At 43.8% G+C, this 18,672-nt stretch overlaps 1 protein-coding gene across 2 annotated transcripts; it reads right to left on the reverse strand.

Moving 5' to 3' along the window:
- Nucleotides 1-405: 405 nt before the first annotated feature.
- LOC309491260 (outer dynein arm-docking complex subunit 3-like) lies at nucleotides 406-18,657 on the reverse strand. Of its 2 annotated transcripts, XM_082160752.1 has the most exons (8): nucleotides 18,348-18,657; nucleotides 17,583-17,738; nucleotides 17,009-17,134; nucleotides 15,600-15,760; nucleotides 15,349-15,502; nucleotides 14,131-14,280; nucleotides 13,862-13,946; nucleotides 12,115-12,743 (listed from the first exon to the last, which is right to left on the reverse strand). In XM_082160752.1, exons 1-7 carry the CDS (start codon nucleotides 18,435-18,437, stop codon nucleotides 13,887-13,889), a joined length of 897 nt encoding a protein of 298 aa, XP_082016878.1. In that variant the 5' UTR covers nucleotides 18,438-18,657; the 3' UTR covers nucleotides 12,115-12,743; nucleotides 13,862-13,886. The 2 variants fall into 2 exon arrangements, with proteins under 2 accessions (XP_082016879.1, XP_082016878.1); XM_082160753.1 differs by lacking the exons at nucleotides 12,115-12,743; nucleotides 13,862-13,946 and adding an exon at nucleotides 406-2,171 and having other exon boundaries at nucleotides 14,215-14,280.
- Nucleotides 18,658-18,672: the final 15 nt, after the last annotated feature.

Raw genomic sequence — 18,672 nt, forward strand, 5'->3', positions numbered from 1 at the left:
TCTCTGCTTTGAGACGGCGAGGCCCTTGGTGCGGCCACCAAAGCATACGAAAAGCTGTTCCGATTGTCTGAATGAGGCAGAGCGCTCCAGATAAACTCTGAGAGCCCTGACGGGACGGAGAAAATTTGCGTCTCTTTCATCCTCTGGTGAGGGAAGAGCTGGGAGTGAAATAACCTGTGCTCTGAACGGAGTCGAGAGCACTTTAGGAATATAACCATACCTTGGCTTGAGGATGGCTCTGGAGTCGTTAGGCCCAAACTCAAGGCAGGATGCTTCAGGTCAGCAGACCGAACGGCTCAAAACGGGGCATCCTTCAATGCTTCCAGGACCGTGGAGAGGTCCCAGATAGGCACAGAGGGGGGTCGCGGAGGGTTTAGCCTTCTTGCCCCTTTAAGGAAGCGCACGATGAGGTCGTTCTTTCCTAGTGATTGTCTGGCCACAAGAGCGTGAGATGATGTTATGGCCGCCATAAGCGTGGAGGGGGTGCGACCCGCGTCTTAGAGCTCTTGCAAAAAAAACGAGTACACTTGGTACTTCGCATGAGTAAAGTCCAGGCTCCGTGCTGCGCACCAGCCAGAGAGCACCACCCATTTCTGAGCATAGAAGTGCCTAGTTGAGGGCGCTCTTGCTTCAGTGATGCTTTTTAGCATGAAGGGCCCATAAATCTCCGTCACGACTTATGGGCCCTTCATGTATGGCCCCTCAACGGGTACCCGGGTGTCTCCCGGATAGGGTGCTACAAACCATCACTGAAGCAAGAGCGCCCTCAACTAGGCACTTCTATGCTCAGAAATGGGTGGTGTTCTCTGGCTGGTGCGCAGCACGGAGCCTGGACCCCGACTCATGCGAAGTACCAAGTGTACTCGGTTTATTTGCAAGAGCTCTTGAACGCGGGTCGCACCCCCTCCACGCTCAAAGTATATGTGGCGGCCATAACATCATCTCATGCTCTTGTGGCCGGACAATCACTAGGAAGGAACGACCTCATCGTGCGCTCCTTAAAGGGGCAAGGAGGCTAAACCCTCCGCGACCCCCCTCTGTGCCTATCTGGGACATCTCCACGGTCCTGGAAGCATTGAAGGGTGCCCTGTTTGAGCCGCTTCGGTCTGCGGACCTGAAGCACATCTCGCTCAAAACTGCTCTTTTTCTGGCGCTCGCTTCAGTCAAGAGAGTGGGTGATTTACATGTGCTATCAGTGAGCGCGTCCTGCCTTGAGTTTGGGCCTAACGACTCCAGAGCCGTCCTCAAGCCAAGGCATGGTTATATTCCTAAAGTGCTCTCGACTCCGTTCACAGCACAGGTTATTTCACTCGCAGCTCTTTCCTCACCAGAGGATGAAAGAGACGCGAATTTACTCTGTCCCGTCAGGGCTCTCAGAGTTTATCTGGAGCGCTCTGCCTCAGTCAGACAATCGGAACAGTTTTCGTATGCTTTGGCGGCCGCACCAAGGGGCTCGCCGTCTCAAAGCAGAGATTATCGCTCTGGATAGTTGATGCTATCGCGCTGGCTTATGAGTCTAAGGGCCTTCATTGCCCCTTAGGCGTCAGAGCTCATTCCACGAGAGGCATGGCCTCGTCTTGGGCTTGGTCAAGTGGAATACCCATTGAAGATATCTGTGCGGTGACAGGCTGGGCCTCGCCGTCCACATTTATGAGGTTTTATAACCTGGAATTGGTTTGTGCGTCTGAGCTGCCTCGCCATAGATTTGTGCAGTTGCCGCAGCACAGCCAATGACCGTACTCGCTGTTCATCTGTGTATGCTGTGCAGCTGCACTGCGTTTTAAAGATTTGGCTTCAATATTCTCGAGAAAAGGAGTTTTCCCATAGCGTAAGCTAGCCTTACGCAATTCTCGTTCCCTCATCTCAGGGAACCGAGGTTACGTTAGTAACCGAGACGAGGGAACTGCAAAGGGGCATGAAATAAACAACATATTAGTAATATTAGTCAGCGTTATTTTAGAACTTCCAAAAAAGTTAAATATGACATATATTCCTAAAGTAAACAAAACAGTCAATGTTTCACTAGTTACAAATCTTCAACAAGCCAAAATACAATAACAGCAACTTGACTAATCATTGTTCCTCACCTCCTCTTCCTCTATCTCCTTCAGGATGGTTGCATGATCTTTGGCCTGCAGTTCCTCCTTCAGTAGCATCAGTTTCTGCTCAACCTCAGACAACAGCTGCAGTGTTTGTTCTTCTGAGTCTGGAGTCAGCTGTGGTGTCGGACCCTTCATCTGCCAGAGACCAAGAGGAATGCTCAGACATTTCATGCATGCATCGTTTGAATGTAAAAACGTTTCCTTAATCACTAACTACAGAGAAAACATCCCTGGACACTTAATGAATTTTTCTTATGCAGTTTCGAAAAAATAAATAAAATAAAAAAACATTCTAAAACACCTATACTATGTATCAGTCTCCGATGCGCGTTCACGAGAGCACCACGACACGTGTGTGTGTGGTGATGACGCAGCAGCTGGCGTTCTGACATATAACCTACAAGCAGAGGAAGATGCACGCGAGGTCGCGCATGCGTCGTGGTGCTCTCGTGAATGTGCGTTGGAGACTAATACAGAAGGGAAGAAATTACTGAATAAAGTTGACATTTTGTTTTTTTTGGTGCACAGAAAGTATTCTTCATAAAATTAAAGGGATGGTTCAGAGTAAATTCAACCCAGGGTCCTTTGCACCATGACCTCAAGCCAAACACCCCTGGAATGCTTGAGGTCATGGTGCAAAGGACCCTGGGTTGAATTTACTCTGAACCATCCCTTTAATTTCATGAAGAATACTTTCTGTGCACCAAAAAAACCAAAATGTCAACTTTTTGAAGAAGAAGCCTTTTTTTTCCCTTGGTCAAACATTATTAAAGTTAAAGCTTATTTAGCGATATCAGCCGAATGGCTTAGTGCAGGTGCTAATGGATCAAGGTTGATCAGTTTGCCCTTCTTCTTTGTAATGCAAGTCTTCTTTGGTCAATGGTTGCTTGGTCAATGATTGACTCCGACTGCTGCTTCAGCATGACACGGGTGATGACATCCTCATCATTGCTCCTGTTGTCCTCAGCTGTTGACAGAAAAGACATGCAGGTGTGTAAGGTGTGTGTCAGCTCTGTCTGCTAAACGTAATAGTTCTGTTATTGTTCCATATGGATCAACAGCATTCATAGTTCCCATGTACCAGTAGGCCAGTCTCTCAGTCACACACACAATCACATGTAAACGTGATCTGGCCTTTGAGACATTAACAAATCCACCACCACTCTGTACAACAGAAGGGTGAGCTTTAACTTCCACACAGTGTACAGATTAAGGAATGGAACTAAATCAGAACAGCACAGGTGAACATCTTGATAAGAGGGTGCTTTTGAACTGTGTACATCAAAAAACACATGGCCGTTCCTGGTCAAGAGCTTTCCAAGTTCACAAATCAGTGATCACTGGTGCAAAATGGAAATCAGAGTGCCCAAGATAAAGAAGTATAATGGGAAAAAAAGTTTTAAACACATACAGTATGCCAAGTTCTTAGATATACTGTATGTAATCTTTGTATCCGTGTTGATTTCATATGGCTTTTATGTTCAACAAGAAGTTTAAATTTAACAAATGTCATGTGGTGTAACCATCAAGTAAAAACTAATAGCATATTTTCTTTATACCTTGATGAATGATAAAATATATTTTCAAGCTAAAAAGTTTTTTTTTTTTACCATATAAATACCCTGCAATGTGTGACTTCACGCCCCAAAAACCTTAATTCAGATATAGGATACATGTATGGAAGCCCATTTCCGCCATAAAGCAATAATAATGAGATAAGAAGTCAATTATGGAATACAAATTTTAATTGTCAGGAAAAGTCACAATTACAAAAAGTTTTAATTAAAATATAAAAAGTCAATTATAACATAAAAAGATGAAATTAAAACAAAAAGTTATAGAAAAAAAATCATAATTGTGACAAAACATTTAGGGCCCTATCTGGCACCCAGCGCAAGTGACTTTGTACACCGACGCATGTATCATTCCTATTTTGCACCCGCGCAAAGCGCGCTTTTCCCTCCACAGAAGCACGTCGCTAAACTAGGAAATGAACTTGCGCTCCCTGGGCGGTTCAGCGCAAAAAAGGAGGCGTGTTCCGGCGCAAACGTTCCTTCATGCTATTTTGATGGTTTAGAAAACAATTGCGCCACTAACCAGGAAAAAATAGTTTAAAGTCAGTGGCGCGTTGCGCATGTTATTCATATGCTATTTTAAGGGTGCATGCTTGGCCAGAATCAATTAAGTGTGTGCTCAACGCGCACTTTGATTCTCTCATCTACACAGAAGCAGCAGTTTTCATTTTTGCAAATCATACATTATTACAATAGATAGATAGATAGATAGATAGACAATGTATTATAAAAGCATACATCTAGCTTACACATTTACCCAAATTATCATACGCCTGTTTAACCGAAGTTAATTTGGGTGGGTTTCTCTATTTCAATGTAACTTCTCTCTTTTACGGCCGTGACGAGAGCGTTGCTCTCCTTGGCTGTGAACCGCTCCTGGCGCGCGCCTGGCAAATCCGCCGTTACAATAGCAATCTATGGAAAAAGCGCGTCTGCTCTTAAAGGGAATGTGAGATGTCGCTCTGATTGGTTTATTTCACGTTACGCCCAAACCACACCTATGAATAATGAAGCTACTTCAGACCAACCCATTTTAGATTTGCGCCTGGCGCAATAGTCATTTATCCCGCCGGGAAAATAGCAACAGCGCCGAGACCCGCCCACAAAGTTACTTGCACTTTGCGCTTGACACTTGCGTTTCAGATCGTTAAAATAGGGCCCTTAGACTTTTTATCTAATAATTATGACTTGATACTTCACCAAAGCATGATTTTTTTCTTATGTGGCAGAAATGAGATTCCATGGTGATATGAGCTAGTGTCTTACCATCAAAAGAGTCCTGTTTCTGGGCCTCATGGAACTGAATGCATGTGTTGTACTGGGGTAGTTCCCTTTCGAGAGGTCTCTCGTATTGCTTACGGCTAGCTTACGCTATGGGAAAACTCCTTTTCTCGAGAATATTGAAGCCAAATCTTTAAAACGGAGTGCAGCTACACAACATAAACAGATGAACGGCGAGGACGGTCATTGGCTGTGCTGCGGTAACTGCACGAATCTAAGGCGAGGCGGCTCAGACGCACGAACCAATTCCAGGTTATAAAACCTCATAAATGTGGACGGCGAGGCCCAGCCTGTCACCACACAGATATCTTCAATGGGTATTCCACTTGACCAAGCCCAAGACGAGGCCATGCCTCTCGTGGAATGAGCTCTGACGCCTAAGGGGCAATGAAGGCCCTTAGACTCATAAGCCAGCGCGATAGCATCAACTATCCAGCACGATAATCTCTGCTTTGAGACGGCGAGCCCCTTGGTGCGGCCACCAAAGCATACGAAAAGCTGTTCCGATTGTCTGAATGAGGCAGAGCGCTCCAGATAAACTCTGAGAGCCCTGATGGGACGGAGAAAATTTGCGTCTCTTTCATCCTCTGGTGAGGGAAGAGCTGGGAGTGAAATAACCTGTGCTCTGAACGGAGTCGAAAGCACTTTAGGAATATAACCATACCTTGGCTTGAGGACGGCTCTGGAGTCGTTAGGTCCAAACTCAAGGCAGGATGCTTCAGGTCAGCAGACCGAACGGCTCAAAACGGGGCACCCTTCAATGCTTCCAGGACCGTGGAGAGGTCCCAGATAGGCACAGAGGGGGGTCGCGGAGGGTTTAGCCTTCTTGCCCCTTTAAGGAAGCGCACGATGAGGTCGTTCCTTCCTAGTGATTGTCTGGCCACAAGACCGTGAGATGATGTTATGGCCGCCACAAGCGTGGAGGGGGTGCGACCCACGTCTAAGAGGTCTTGCAAAAAAAACGAGTACACTTGGTACTTTGCATGAGTAAAGTCCAGGCTCCGTGCTGCACACCAGCCAGAGAGCACCCCCCATTTCTGAGCATAGAAGTGCCTAGTTGAGGGCGCTCTTGCTTCAGTGATGCTTTTTAGCATTAAGGGCCCATAAATCTCCGTCACGACTTATGGGCCCTTCATGTATGGCCCCTCAACGGGTACCCGGGTGTCTCCCAGATAGGGTGCTACAAACCATCACTGAAGCAAGAGCGCCCTCAACTAGGAACTTCTTTGCTCAGAAATGGGTGGTGTTCTCTGGCTGGTGCGCAGCACGGAGCCTGGACCCCGACTCATGCAAAGTACCAAGTGTACTCGCTTTATTTGCAAGAGCTCTTGAACGCGGGTCGCACCCCCTCCACGTTCAAAGTATATGTGGCGGCCATAACATCATCTCATGCTCTTGTGGCCGGACAATCACTAGGAAGGAACGACCTCATCGTGCGCTTCCTTAAAGGGGCAAGAAGGCTAAACCCTCCGCGACCCCCCTCTGTGCCTATCTGGGACCTCTCCACGGTCCTGGAAGCATTGAAGGGTGTCCCGTTTTGAGCCGTTCGGTCTGCTGACCTGAAGCATCCTGCCTTGAGTTTGGACCTAACGACTCCAGAGCCGTCCTCAAGCCAAGGTATGGTTATATTCCTAAAGTGCTCTCGACTCCGTTCAGAGCACAGGTTATTTCACTCCCAGCTCTTCCCTCACCAGAGGATGAAAGAGACGCAAATTTTCTCCGTCCCGTCAGGGCTCTCAGAGTTTATCTGGAGCGCTCTGCCTCATTCAGACAATCGGAACAGCTTTTCGTATGCTTTGGTGGCCGCACCAAGGGGCTCGCCGTCTCAAAGCAGAGATTATCGTGCTGGATAGTTGATGCTATCGCGCTGGCTTATGAGTCTAAGGGCCTTCATTGCCCCTTAGGCGTCAGAGCTCATTCCACGAGAGGCATGGCCTCGTCTTGGGCTTGGTCAAGTGGAATACCCATTGAAGATATCTGTGTGGTGACAGGCTGGGCCTCGCCGTCCACATTTATGAGGTTTTATAACCTGGAATTGGTTCGTGCGTCTGAGCCGCCTCGCCTTAGATTCGTGCAGTTGCCGCAGCACAGCCAATGACCGTCCTCGCCGTTCATCTGTTTATGTTGTGTAGCTGCACTGCGTTTTAAAGATTTGGTTTCAATATTCTCGAGAAAAGGAGTTTTCCCATAGCGTAAGCTAGCTGTAAGCAATACGAGAGACCTCTCGAAAGGGAACTACCCCAGTACAACACATGCATTCAGTTCCATGAGGCCCAGAAACAGGACTCTTTTGATGGTAAGACACTAGCTCATATCACCATGGAATCTCATTTCTGCCACATAAGAAAAAAATCATGCTTTGGTGAAATATCAAGTCATAATTATTAGATAAAAAGTCTAAGGACCCTATTTTAACGATCTGAAACGCAAGTGTCAAGCGCAAAGCGCAAGTAACTTTGTGGGCGGGTCTCGGCGCTGTTGCTATTTTCCCGGCGGGATAAATGACTCTTGCGCCAGGCGCAAATCTAAAATAGGTTGGTCTGAAGTAGCTTCATTATTCATAGGTGTGGTTTGGGCGTAACGTGAAATAAACCAATCAGAGCGACATCTCACATTCCCTTTAAGAGCAGACGCGCTTTTTCCATAGCGGATTGCTATTGTAACGGCGGATTTGCCAGGCGCGCGCCAGGAGCGGTTCACAGCCAAGGAGAGCAACGCTCTCGTCACGGCCGTAAAAGAGAGAAGTTACATTGAAATAGAGAAACCCACCCAAATTAACTTCGGTTAAACAGGCGTATGATAATTTGGGTAAATGTGTAAGCTAGATGTATGCTTTTATAATACATTGTCTATCTATCTATCTATCTATCTATTGTAATAATGTATGATTTGCAAAAATGAAAACTGCTGCTTCTGTGTAGATGAGAGAATCAAAGTGCGCGTTGAGCACACACTTCATTGATTCTGGCCAAGCATGCACCCTTAAAATAGCATATGAATAACATGCGCAACGCGCCACTGACTTTAAACTATTTTTTCCTGGTTAGTGGCGCAATTGTTTTCTAAACCATCAAAATAGCATGAAGGAACGTTTGCGCCGGAACACGCCTCCTTTTTTGCGCTGAACCGCCCAGGGAGCGCAAGTTCATTTCCTAGTTTAGCGACGTGCTTCTGTGGAGGGAAAAGCGCGCTTTGCGCGGGTGCAAAATAGGAATGATACATGCGTCGGTGTACAAAGTCACTTGCGCTGGGTGCCAGATAGGGCCCTAAATGTTTTGTCACAATTATGATTTTTTTCTATAACTTTTTGTTTTAATTTCATCTTTTTATGTTATAATTGACTTTTTATATTTTAATTAAAACTTTTTGTAATTGTGACTTTTCCTGACAATTAAAATTTGTATTCCATAATTGACTTCTTATCTCATTATTATTGCTTTATGGCGGAAATGGGCTTCCATACATGTATCCTATATCTGAATTAAGGTTTTTGGGGCGTGAAGTCACACATTGCAGGGTATTTATATGGTAAAAAAAAAAACTTTTTAGCTTGAAAATATATTTTATCATTCATCAAGGTATAAAGAAAATATGCTATTAGTTTTTACTTGATGGTTACACCACATGACATTTGTTAAATTTAAACTTCTTGTTGAACATAAAAGCCATATGAAATCAACACGGATACAAAGATTACATACAGTATATCTAAGAACTTGGCATACTGTATGTGTTTAAAACTTTTTTTCCCATTATACTTCTTTATCTTGGGCACTCTGATTTCCATTTTGCACCAGTGATCACTGGTTTGTGAACTTGGAAAGCTCTTGACCAGGAACTGGCATGTGTTTTTTGATGTACACAGTTGATATTATGTATCAGTCTCCAACGCGCGTTCACGAGAGCACCACGACGCATGCGCGACCTGCATGCATCTTCCTCTGCTTGTAGGTTATATGTCAGAACGCCAGCTGCTGCGTCATCACCACACACGTGGTGCTCTCATGAACGTGCGTCGGAGACTGATTCTTTTGTTTTGTTTTTTTAAATTGAGTAGAAACTGCATAAAAAAAATTCAGTAAAAAGTGTCCAGGGATGTTTTCTCTGTAGTAAGTGATTAAGGAAATGTTTTTACATTCAAATGATGCATGCATGAAATGTCTGAGCATTTCTGTTGGTCTCTGGCAGATGAAGGGTCCGACACCACAGCTGACTCCAGACTCAGAAGAACAAACACTGCAGCTGATGTCTGAGGCTGAGCAGAAACTGATGCTGCTGCAAAGATCTGGCAACCATCCTGAAGGAGATAGAGGAAGAGGAGGTGAGGAACAATGATTTGTCAAGTTGCTGTTATTGTATTTTGGGTTGTTGAAGATTTGTAACTATTGAAACATTGACTGTTTTGTTTACTTTAGGAATATATGTCATATTTAACTTTTTTGGAAGTTGTCAAATAACGCTGACTAATATTACTAATATGTTGTTTATTTCATGCCCCTTTGCAGTTCCCTCGTCTCGGTTACTAACGTAACCTAGCTTACCTGGCTAGCTTACGCTATGAGAAAACTCCATTTCTCGAGAATATTGAAGCCAAATCTTTAAAACGCAGTGCAGCTGCACAGCATACACAGATAAACAGCGAGTACGGTCATTGGCTGTGCTGCGGCAACTGCACGAATCTATGGCGAGGCAGCTCAGACTCACGAACCAATTCCAGGTTATAAAACCTCATAAATGTGGACGGCGAGGCCCAGCCTGCCACCGCACATATCTTCAATGGGTATTCCACTTGACCAAGCCCAAGACGAGGCCATGCCTCTCGTGGAATGAGCTCTAACGCCTAAGGGGCAATGAAGGCCCTTAGACTCATAAGCCAGCGCGATAGCATCAACTATCCAGCGCGATAATCTCTGCTTTGAGACGGCGAGGCCCTTGGTGCGGCCACCAAAGCATACGAAAAGCTGTTCCGATTGTCTGAATGAGGCAGAGCGCTCCAGATAAACTCTGAGAGCCCTGACGGGACGGAGAAAATTTGCGTCTCTTTCATCCTCTGGTGAGGGAAGAGCTGGGAGTGAAATAACCTGTGCTCTGAACGGAGTCGAGAGCACTTTAGGAATATAACCATACCTTGGCTTGAGGATGGCTCTGGAGTCGTTAGGCCCAAACTCAAGGCAGGATGCTTCAGGTCAGCAGACCGAACGGCTCAAAACGGGGCATCCTTCAATGCTTCCAGGACCGTGGAGAGGTCCCAGATAGGCACAGAGGGGGGTCGCGGAGGGTTTAGCCTTCTTGCCCCTTTAAGGAAGCGCACGATGAGGTCGTTCTTTCCTAGTGATTGTCTGGCCACAAGAGCGTGAGATGATGTTATGGCCGCCATAAGCGTGGAGGGGGTGCGACCCGCGTCTTAGAGCTCTTGCAAAAAAAACGAGTACACTTGGTACTTCGCATGAGTAAAGTCCAGGCTCCGTGCTGCGCACCAGCCAGAGAGCACCACCCATTTCTGAGCATAGAAGTGCCTAGTTGAGGGCGCTCTTGCTTCAGTGATGCTTTTTAGCATGAAGGGCCCATAAATCTCCGTCACGACTTATGGGCCCTTCATGTATGGCCCCTCAACGGGTACCCGGGTGTCTCCCGGATAGGGTGCTACAAACCATCACTGAAGCAAGAGCGCCCTCAACTAGGCACTTCTATGCTCAGAAATGGGTGGTGTTCTCTGGCTGGTGCGCAGCACGGAGCCTGGACCCCGACTCATGCGAAGTACCAAGTGTACTCGGTTTATTTGCAAGAGCTCTTGAACGCGGGTCGCACCCCCTCCACGCTCAAAGTATATGTGGCGGCCATAACATCATCTCATGCTCTTGTGGCCGGACAATCACTAGGAAGGAACGACCTCATCGTGCGCTCCTTAAAGGGGCAAGGAGGCTAAACCCTCCGCGACCCCCCTCTGTGCCTATCTGGGACATCTCCACGGTCCTGGAAGCATTGAAGGGTGCCCTGTTTGAGCCGCTTCGGTCTGCGGACCTGAAGCACATCTCGCTCAAAACTGCTCTTTTTCTGGCGCTCGCTTCAGTCAAGAGAGTGGGTGATTTACATGTGCTATCAGTGAGCGCGTCCTGCCTTGAGTTTGGGCCTAACGACTCCAGAGCCGTCCTCAAGCCAAGGCATGGTTATATTCCTAAAGTGCTCTCGACTCCGTTCACAGCACAGGTTATTTCACTCGCAGCTCTTTCCTCACCAGAGGATGAAAGAGACGCGAATTTACTCTGTCCCGTCAGGGCTCTCAGAGTTTATCTGGAGCGCTCTGCCTCAGTCAGACAATCGGAACAGTTTTCGTATGCTTTGGCGGCCGCACCAAGGGGCTCGCCGTCTCAAAGCAGAGATTATCGCTCTGGATAGTTGATGCTATCGCGCTGGCTTATGAGTCTAAGGGCCTTCATTGCCCCTTAGGCGTCAGAGCTCATTCCACGAGAGGCATGGCCTCGTCTTGGGCTTGGTCAAGTGGAATACCCATTGAAGATATCTGTGCGGTGACAGGCTGGGCCTCGCCGTCCACATTTATGAGGTTTTATAACCTGGAATTGGTTTGTGCGTCTGAGCTGCCTCGCCATAGATTTGTGCAGTTGCCGCAGCACAGCCAATGACCGTACTCGCTGTTCATCTGTGTATGCTGTGCAGCTGCACTGCGTTTTAAAGATTTGGCTTCAATATTCTCGAGAAAAGGAGTTTTCCCATAGCGTAAGCTAGCCTTACGCAATTCTCGTTCCCTCATCTCAGGGAACCGAGGTTACGTTAGTAACCGAGACGAGGGAACTGCAAAGGGTCATGAAATAAACAACATATTAGTAATATTAGTCAGCGTTATTTTAGAACTTCCAAAAAAGTTAAATATGACATATATTCCTAAAGTAAACAAAACAGTCAATGTTTCACTAGTTACAAATCTTCAACAAGCCAAAATACAATAACAGCAACTTGACTAATCATTGTTCCTCACCTCCTCTTCCTCTATCTCCTTCAGGATGGTTGCCAGATCTTTGCAGCAGCATCAGTTTCTGCTCAGCCTCAGACATCAGCTGCAGTGTTTGTTCTTCTGAGTCTGGAGTCAGCTGTGGTGTCGGACCCTTCATCTGCCAGAGACAAAGAGGAATGCTCAGACATTTCATGCATGCATCGTTTGAATGTAAAAACGTTTCCTTAATCACTAACTACAGAGAAAACATCCCTGGACACTTAATGAATTTTTCTTATGCAGTTTCGAAAAAATAAATAAAATAAAAAAACATTCTAAAACACCTATACTATGTATCAGTCTCCGATGCGCGTTCACGAGAGCACCACGACACGTGTGTGTGTGGTGATGACGCAGCAGCTGGCGTTCTGACATATAACCTACAAGCAGAGGAAGATGCACGCGAGGTCGCGCATGCGTCGTGGTGCTCTCGTGAATGTGCGTTGGAGACTGATACAGAAGGGAAGAAATTACTGAATAAAGTTGACATTTTGTTTTTTTTGGTGCACAGAAAGTATTCTTCATAAAATTAAAGGGATGGTTCAGAGTAAATTCAACCCAGGGTCCTTTGCACCATGACCTCAAGCCAAACACCCCTGGATATCAGCCGAATGGCTTAGTGCAGGTGCTAATGGATCAAGGTTGATCAGTTTGCCCTTCTTCTTTGTAATGCAAGTCTTCTTTGGTCAATGGTTGCTTGGTCAATGATTGACTCCGACTGCTGCTTCAGCATGACACAGGTGATGACATCCTCATCATTGCTCCTGTTGTCCTCAGCTGTTGACAGAAAAGACATGCAGGTGTGTAAGGTGTGTGTCAGCTCTGTCTGCTAAACGTAATAGTTCTGTTATTGTTCCATATGGATCAACAGCATTCATAGTTCCCATGTACCAGAAGGCCAGTCTCTCAGTCACACACACAATCACATGTAAACGTGATCTGGCCTTTGAGACATTAACAAATCCACCACCACTCTGTACAACAGAAGGGTGAGCTTTAACTTCCACACAGTGTACAGATTAAGGAATGGAACTAAATCAGAACAGCACAGGTGAACATCTTGATAAGAGGGAGCTTTTGAACTGTGTACATCAAAAAACACATGGCCGTTCCTGGTCAAGAGCTTTCCAAGTTCACAAATCAGTGATCACTGGTGCAAAATGGAAATCAGAGTGCCCAAGATAAAGAAGTATAATGGGAAAAAAAGTTTTAAACACATACAGTATGCCAAGTTCTTAGATATACTGTATGTAATCTTTGTATCCGTGTTGATTTCATATGGCTTTTATGTTCAACAAGAAGTTTAAATTTGACAAATGTCATGTGGTGTAATCATCAAGTAAAAACTAATAGCATATTTTATTTATACCTCGATGAATGATAAAATATATTTTTCAAGCTAAAAATAATTTGTAAATATATCAAGTAGGATTTTTTATTGAGGAGTTTTTTTTTACTATATAAATACCCTGATATGTGTGACTTCACGCCCCAAAAAGCTTAATTCAGATATAGGACACATGGAAGCCCATTTCCGCCATTAAGCAATAATTATGAGATAAGAAGTCAGTTATGGCATAACAAATTTAAATGATCAAGAAAAGTCATAAGTATTACAAAGCGTTGAAATTATGAGATAAAAAGTCAATTATGGCATAAAAATTTAAATTGTCAGGAAAAGTCACAATTACAAAAAGTTTTAATTAAAATATAAAAAGTAAATTATAACATAAAAAGATTAAATGAAAACAAAAAGTTATAGAAAAAAAATCATAATTGTGATAAAACATTTAGACTTTTTATCTCATAATTATGACTTGGTATTTCACCAAAGCATGATTTTTTTCTTATGTGGCAGAAATGAGATTCCATGGTGATATGAGCTAGTGTCTTACCATCAAAAGAGTCCTGTTTCTGGTCCTAACGGAACTGAATGCGCGTGTTATACTGGGGTAGATCTTCTGCTAACTTGGCAAGGAACTGCAAAGGGTCATGAAATAAACAACATATTAGTAATATTAGTAAGCGTTATTTTACAACTTCCAAAAAAGTAAAATATGACATATATTCCTAAAGTAAACAAAACAGTCAATGTTTCACTAGTTACAAATCTTCTACAAGCCAAAATACAATAACAGCAACTTGACTAATCATTGTTCCTCACCTCCTCTTCCTCTATCTCCTTCAGGATGGTTGCATGATCTTTGGCCTGCAGTTCCTCCTTCAGTAGCATCATTTTCTGCTCAACCTCAGACATCAGCTGCAGTGTTTGTTCCTCTGAGTCTGGAGGCAGCTGTGGTGTCGGACCCTTCATCTGCCAGAGACCAAGAGGAATGCTCAGACATTTCATGCATGCATCGTTTGAATGTAAAAACGTTTCCTCAATCACTAACTACAGAGAAAACATCCCTGGACACTTAATGAATTTTTCTTATGCAGTTTCTACTAAATTTTACCAACAAAAAAAACAAAACATTCAAATACACTACCTATACTATGTATCAGTCTCCGACGCGTGTTCACGAGAGCATCACGACGCATGTGTGTGTGTGTGTGGTGATGACGCAGCAGCTGGCATTCTGACATATAACCTACAAGCAGAGGAAGATGCACGCGAGGTCGCGCATGCGTCGTGGTGCTCTCGTGAACGCGCGTCGGAGACTGATACAGAAGAGAAGAAATGACTGAATAAAGTTGACATTTAGTTTTTTTGGCGCACAAAAAGTATTCTCATCACTTCATAAAATTAGGGATTAGGGACTTTTATGGGCTTTTCCCAAATCACGGAAGTGACCTCGACTTCCGGGTTAGCGGTAGCACAAGCCATCAGGCAAATGTTATTTAAATAAACTCCTGATGTACTCACAAACTTTACAATGCCTTGTTTTATGAGTATAGAACCTATTTGTACTACTGTAGAAGTTTGGTACCACTGTACCAAACCATGGGGATATTTTGGGGATATTTAATTTAATTTTATCAATCAATAAATTCCTCTTGAAACAAACTTTGTTGTATTATTTTAATTTAATACTGTGAAGCTGCTTTGATACAATCTGTATTGTGAAAAGCGCTATACAAATAAACTTGACTTGACTTGACTGTAGAAGTTTGGTACCATTCCGGCCATTATTAGTGCGGTAATTTACGAGATAAAACCTTGGGTCCATTAGAGCCTGCACTAAGCCATTCGGCTGATATCTTTAAATAAGCTCTAACTTTAATAATGTTCGACCAAGAGAAAAAGGCTTCTTTTTAAAATTTAATAAAATAAAATAAAAAGGCCATGACCATGTTGGCTCGAGGTCATGGTGCAAAGGACCCTAGGTTGAATTTACCCTGAAACCAGGGGGTTTATGTATTTGACAAGATTCATTAGTACCAGTGGTATGTGTTGAAGTTTTTCACTGAGGTGCTTCACTCCTGCTTTGGCAGCGTTCAGTGGATGTTTGAGTCCGTACAGACGATCTTTAGCTGCATCACGGCGCTGCTGCGTCTGCTCAAGCTGCTGCTGAAGCTCACAAACCTGCAGAGAGCTGACCGAGGACAATAATGTTATGTTACTATTCAGTCACAATAACAGAGAATGTGAAGTGATATCATATTCACACTGTCTACAATGTCTGCTCTTACCTTGAGAGTTCAGTTTCTCCTGAGAATTTCATATCCTGAAGCTGAGTTTGAAGCATATTCCTCTCTTCCTTCAGTGGAAGCAGCAAACTCTCATTTTCTGCCTTCATCTTCTCCAAACGTTCCTGTGTTTTTCTCCGAGAGATAAACAGGCCCACTAGTTCCTATTACAAGAGAAATCAGGAATACACATTGCTTAACACAAGAACAGAATAAACATTGCTTAACAAGGAGTAATCTATATACACTTGAAGGGGGGGGGGGGGGGCATTACATATACTTCAATGTATATGTAATGAGTGATTATAATCAAGGTATTAATCAATATTTTTCCTTCTAAATATCAAATGAGTTAAATGACTTCTCTGGGGATTTTACTTTGTTATAGAAGTTACCAGTGTGATTACTGAAATGTTCTTTTCATGTATTCTTTAATGTCTGTGTTTGATATCTGAATGCAGTAACAGTGCTTGCTCATTTAGCCCGGCTTCCAGAAATGAAATATGGATTTGTTTTGTGTTTGAGAAAGGTCTTCAACGTGTTAAAACATATAGGGGTCATTGAAGCCAATAGTTTAAGGGACCATTTCTTTGTTAAAGCCTTACTTTCCAGTTAGACTAAAGTGTAGCTCTCCTTGAGAGAAAGAACGCATTATCTTGATGTTTTGAGAGGACTCTCCTGTTTATAGTTAGAGCCTGGCCAAATCCAACCTTAGAGAAGCTGTGTGTCGGTGTGTGTGTGTGTTAGTCTTCTTGGTTACAGGTTAAGGAACCACTGGCATTATTGGAGATTGACTGAGTTATTGTTCTGGACATGCTGGCGCCCAGCAATGCAGATCTGCGACCTGGAAGGTCACGACGCGTCTAACTTCAGGGTCTGAGTGTCAGCGGCATAATCGATAGAGATATGCTTCCGTCTATATGTATATGTGTGGAAAATTACTATGTTTATCTATTTCTTAGCCAATCAGAAACTGCAACCTGAGTAAAGGACGTAGCTTAGACCTTGGTGAAGGGAATAACTGCTGTGTGTGTGTGTGTGTGTGTGTGTGTGTGTGTGTGTGTGTGTGTGTGTGTGTGGTGTAGGGTATAACTGCTGTGTGTGTGTGTGTGTGTGTGTGTGTGTGTGTGTGTGTGTGTGTGTGTGTGTGTGTGTGTGTGTGTGTGTGTGTGTGTGTGTGTGTGTGTGTGTGTGTGTGTGTAACTGTAAGTGGGGCGGCCTACGAACTACTGTGTGAGTCTTGAAGCTGAACTTCTGCTGATGAAACTGCAAACTATCTTCAGTAAAACTTTTCTTTAATTTATTATAATTCTGACTCCGGGGTCTTCTTTCAAACATCTGGTCCTTGTGTCCTAAACTGTTACCCCCCTAACACACTGAAAACAGTTGAATGTTGTGTTGTGTGTCCTCACCCGTGGGTCTGTGACTCCAGTGGCCTCTCTGATTTGCTGGAAAGCTTCCTCAAAAGGAGAGATGGCCTCCACTTCTTCTACTGCGCTGGCACTGCTCTTGGCCTCGCTGCTCAGCTCGTCGGGGAGCTATTTTTCAACATTGATAATAATAAGAAAGGTTACTTGAGCACCAAATCCATATTAGAATGATTTCTGAAGAATCATGTGACATTGAAGACTGTATATGATGCTGAAAATATAGCTTTGCATCACAGGCATAAATTATATACTTAAATAGAAAACAGTTATTTTAAATTGTAATAACATATTTCGCAACATTACTTTATTTCTCATCAAATAAATGCAGCTTTGGTGAGCATAAGAGACTTAATATCGTAATTATTCCAAGCTTTTGACCGGAAGTGTATATACTTATAAATAGTTGAATTGTCTATTTTATTTTATTGTTGTGAGCTTTGCAGCATGCTAACACAAAGCTCTATTAACATCAATTGCGAGTCCAGTCTCCTGTGCACTTCACATGAGAAGTGCTATTAGTATGACACACATATCTTTATGCTTATTAGAGTATTACATTGTTATCTGATGTGTGATGGATGATGCTCGCTCTTCTCTTCCTCTCCTTTGCCTGAGCAATCCTCTCCTCCTGCTGCTTCTTGTAGAGGGAGAGGATTTTCTCTCGCCTTCTGCGCTCTCTGCACACCTTCTTGTCCTGAAGCTGCAGCTCAGCCTAGACACACACACACACACACACACATCTTAATGAAATGAGGCATTTATAGAGCGCTCTCCCCTCAACCACCACCAGTTTGCAGCATCCACTGTCAGAACAATGGCGCCAGTGCGCTCACCACACACCAGCTATAGGTGGAGAGGAGAGAGAGTGATAAAGCCAATTGAAAGCATGAGGATTCTTATTCGTAGGCCATGATTGATAAAGGCCAATGGAGGGAATTTGGGCAGGACACCGGAGTTACACCCCTACTCTTTACGAGAAGCATTACTTGCACAACCTTTACCATGGCACACTTACACGTATGCTTGCTTTATTATCTCATTACATTTTTTGGTTACACTTTATTTTACGGTGTCATTGTTACAGTGTAATTATATATTTAAGTACTGAGTAATATTAATTAAGTGCATGTACTTACTATAGGGTTAGGATTAGGGTTTGGTTGAGGGTTAGTTGCATGTCATTATGCATAATTAACTGTTAATACTATTGTAAGTACATGTAACATATGTAACAAGGACACTGTAAAATAAAGTGTTACCCATTTTTTAATATCATTTATTAAATAAATAAATGATATAAAATGATATGCTTTGTCTTTACCATGGCTGCATCCTTTGAGGATTGAGCGTCACCGTTCGTGACCTGCAGTTCTTTGAGCACTTGTGTCTGCCGGTGGATCTCTGCCTCCATCCTGTCCAGCCGTGGCTGAAATGTAAAACTGTCTCCCTGAAGAAACAAATAAGAGGATAATCATAAATGTTTATTTACCATGATGCTGTTCAAAAGATTGGGGTCGCTAAGAGTTTTAATCTTAAAGGGATTATTCACCCAAAACTGAAAATTCTGTCATTATTTACTCACCCTCATGTGGTTCCAAACCCATAAGACTTTCGTTCATCTTCGGAACACAAATGAAGATATTTTT

This window comes from Leuciscus leuciscus, assembly GCF_965113295.1.
Source record: "Leuciscus leuciscus genome assembly, chromosome: 25".
NCBI classification, from domain to species: domain Eukaryota; kingdom Metazoa; phylum Chordata; class Actinopteri; order Cypriniformes; family Leuciscidae; genus Leuciscus; species Leuciscus leuciscus.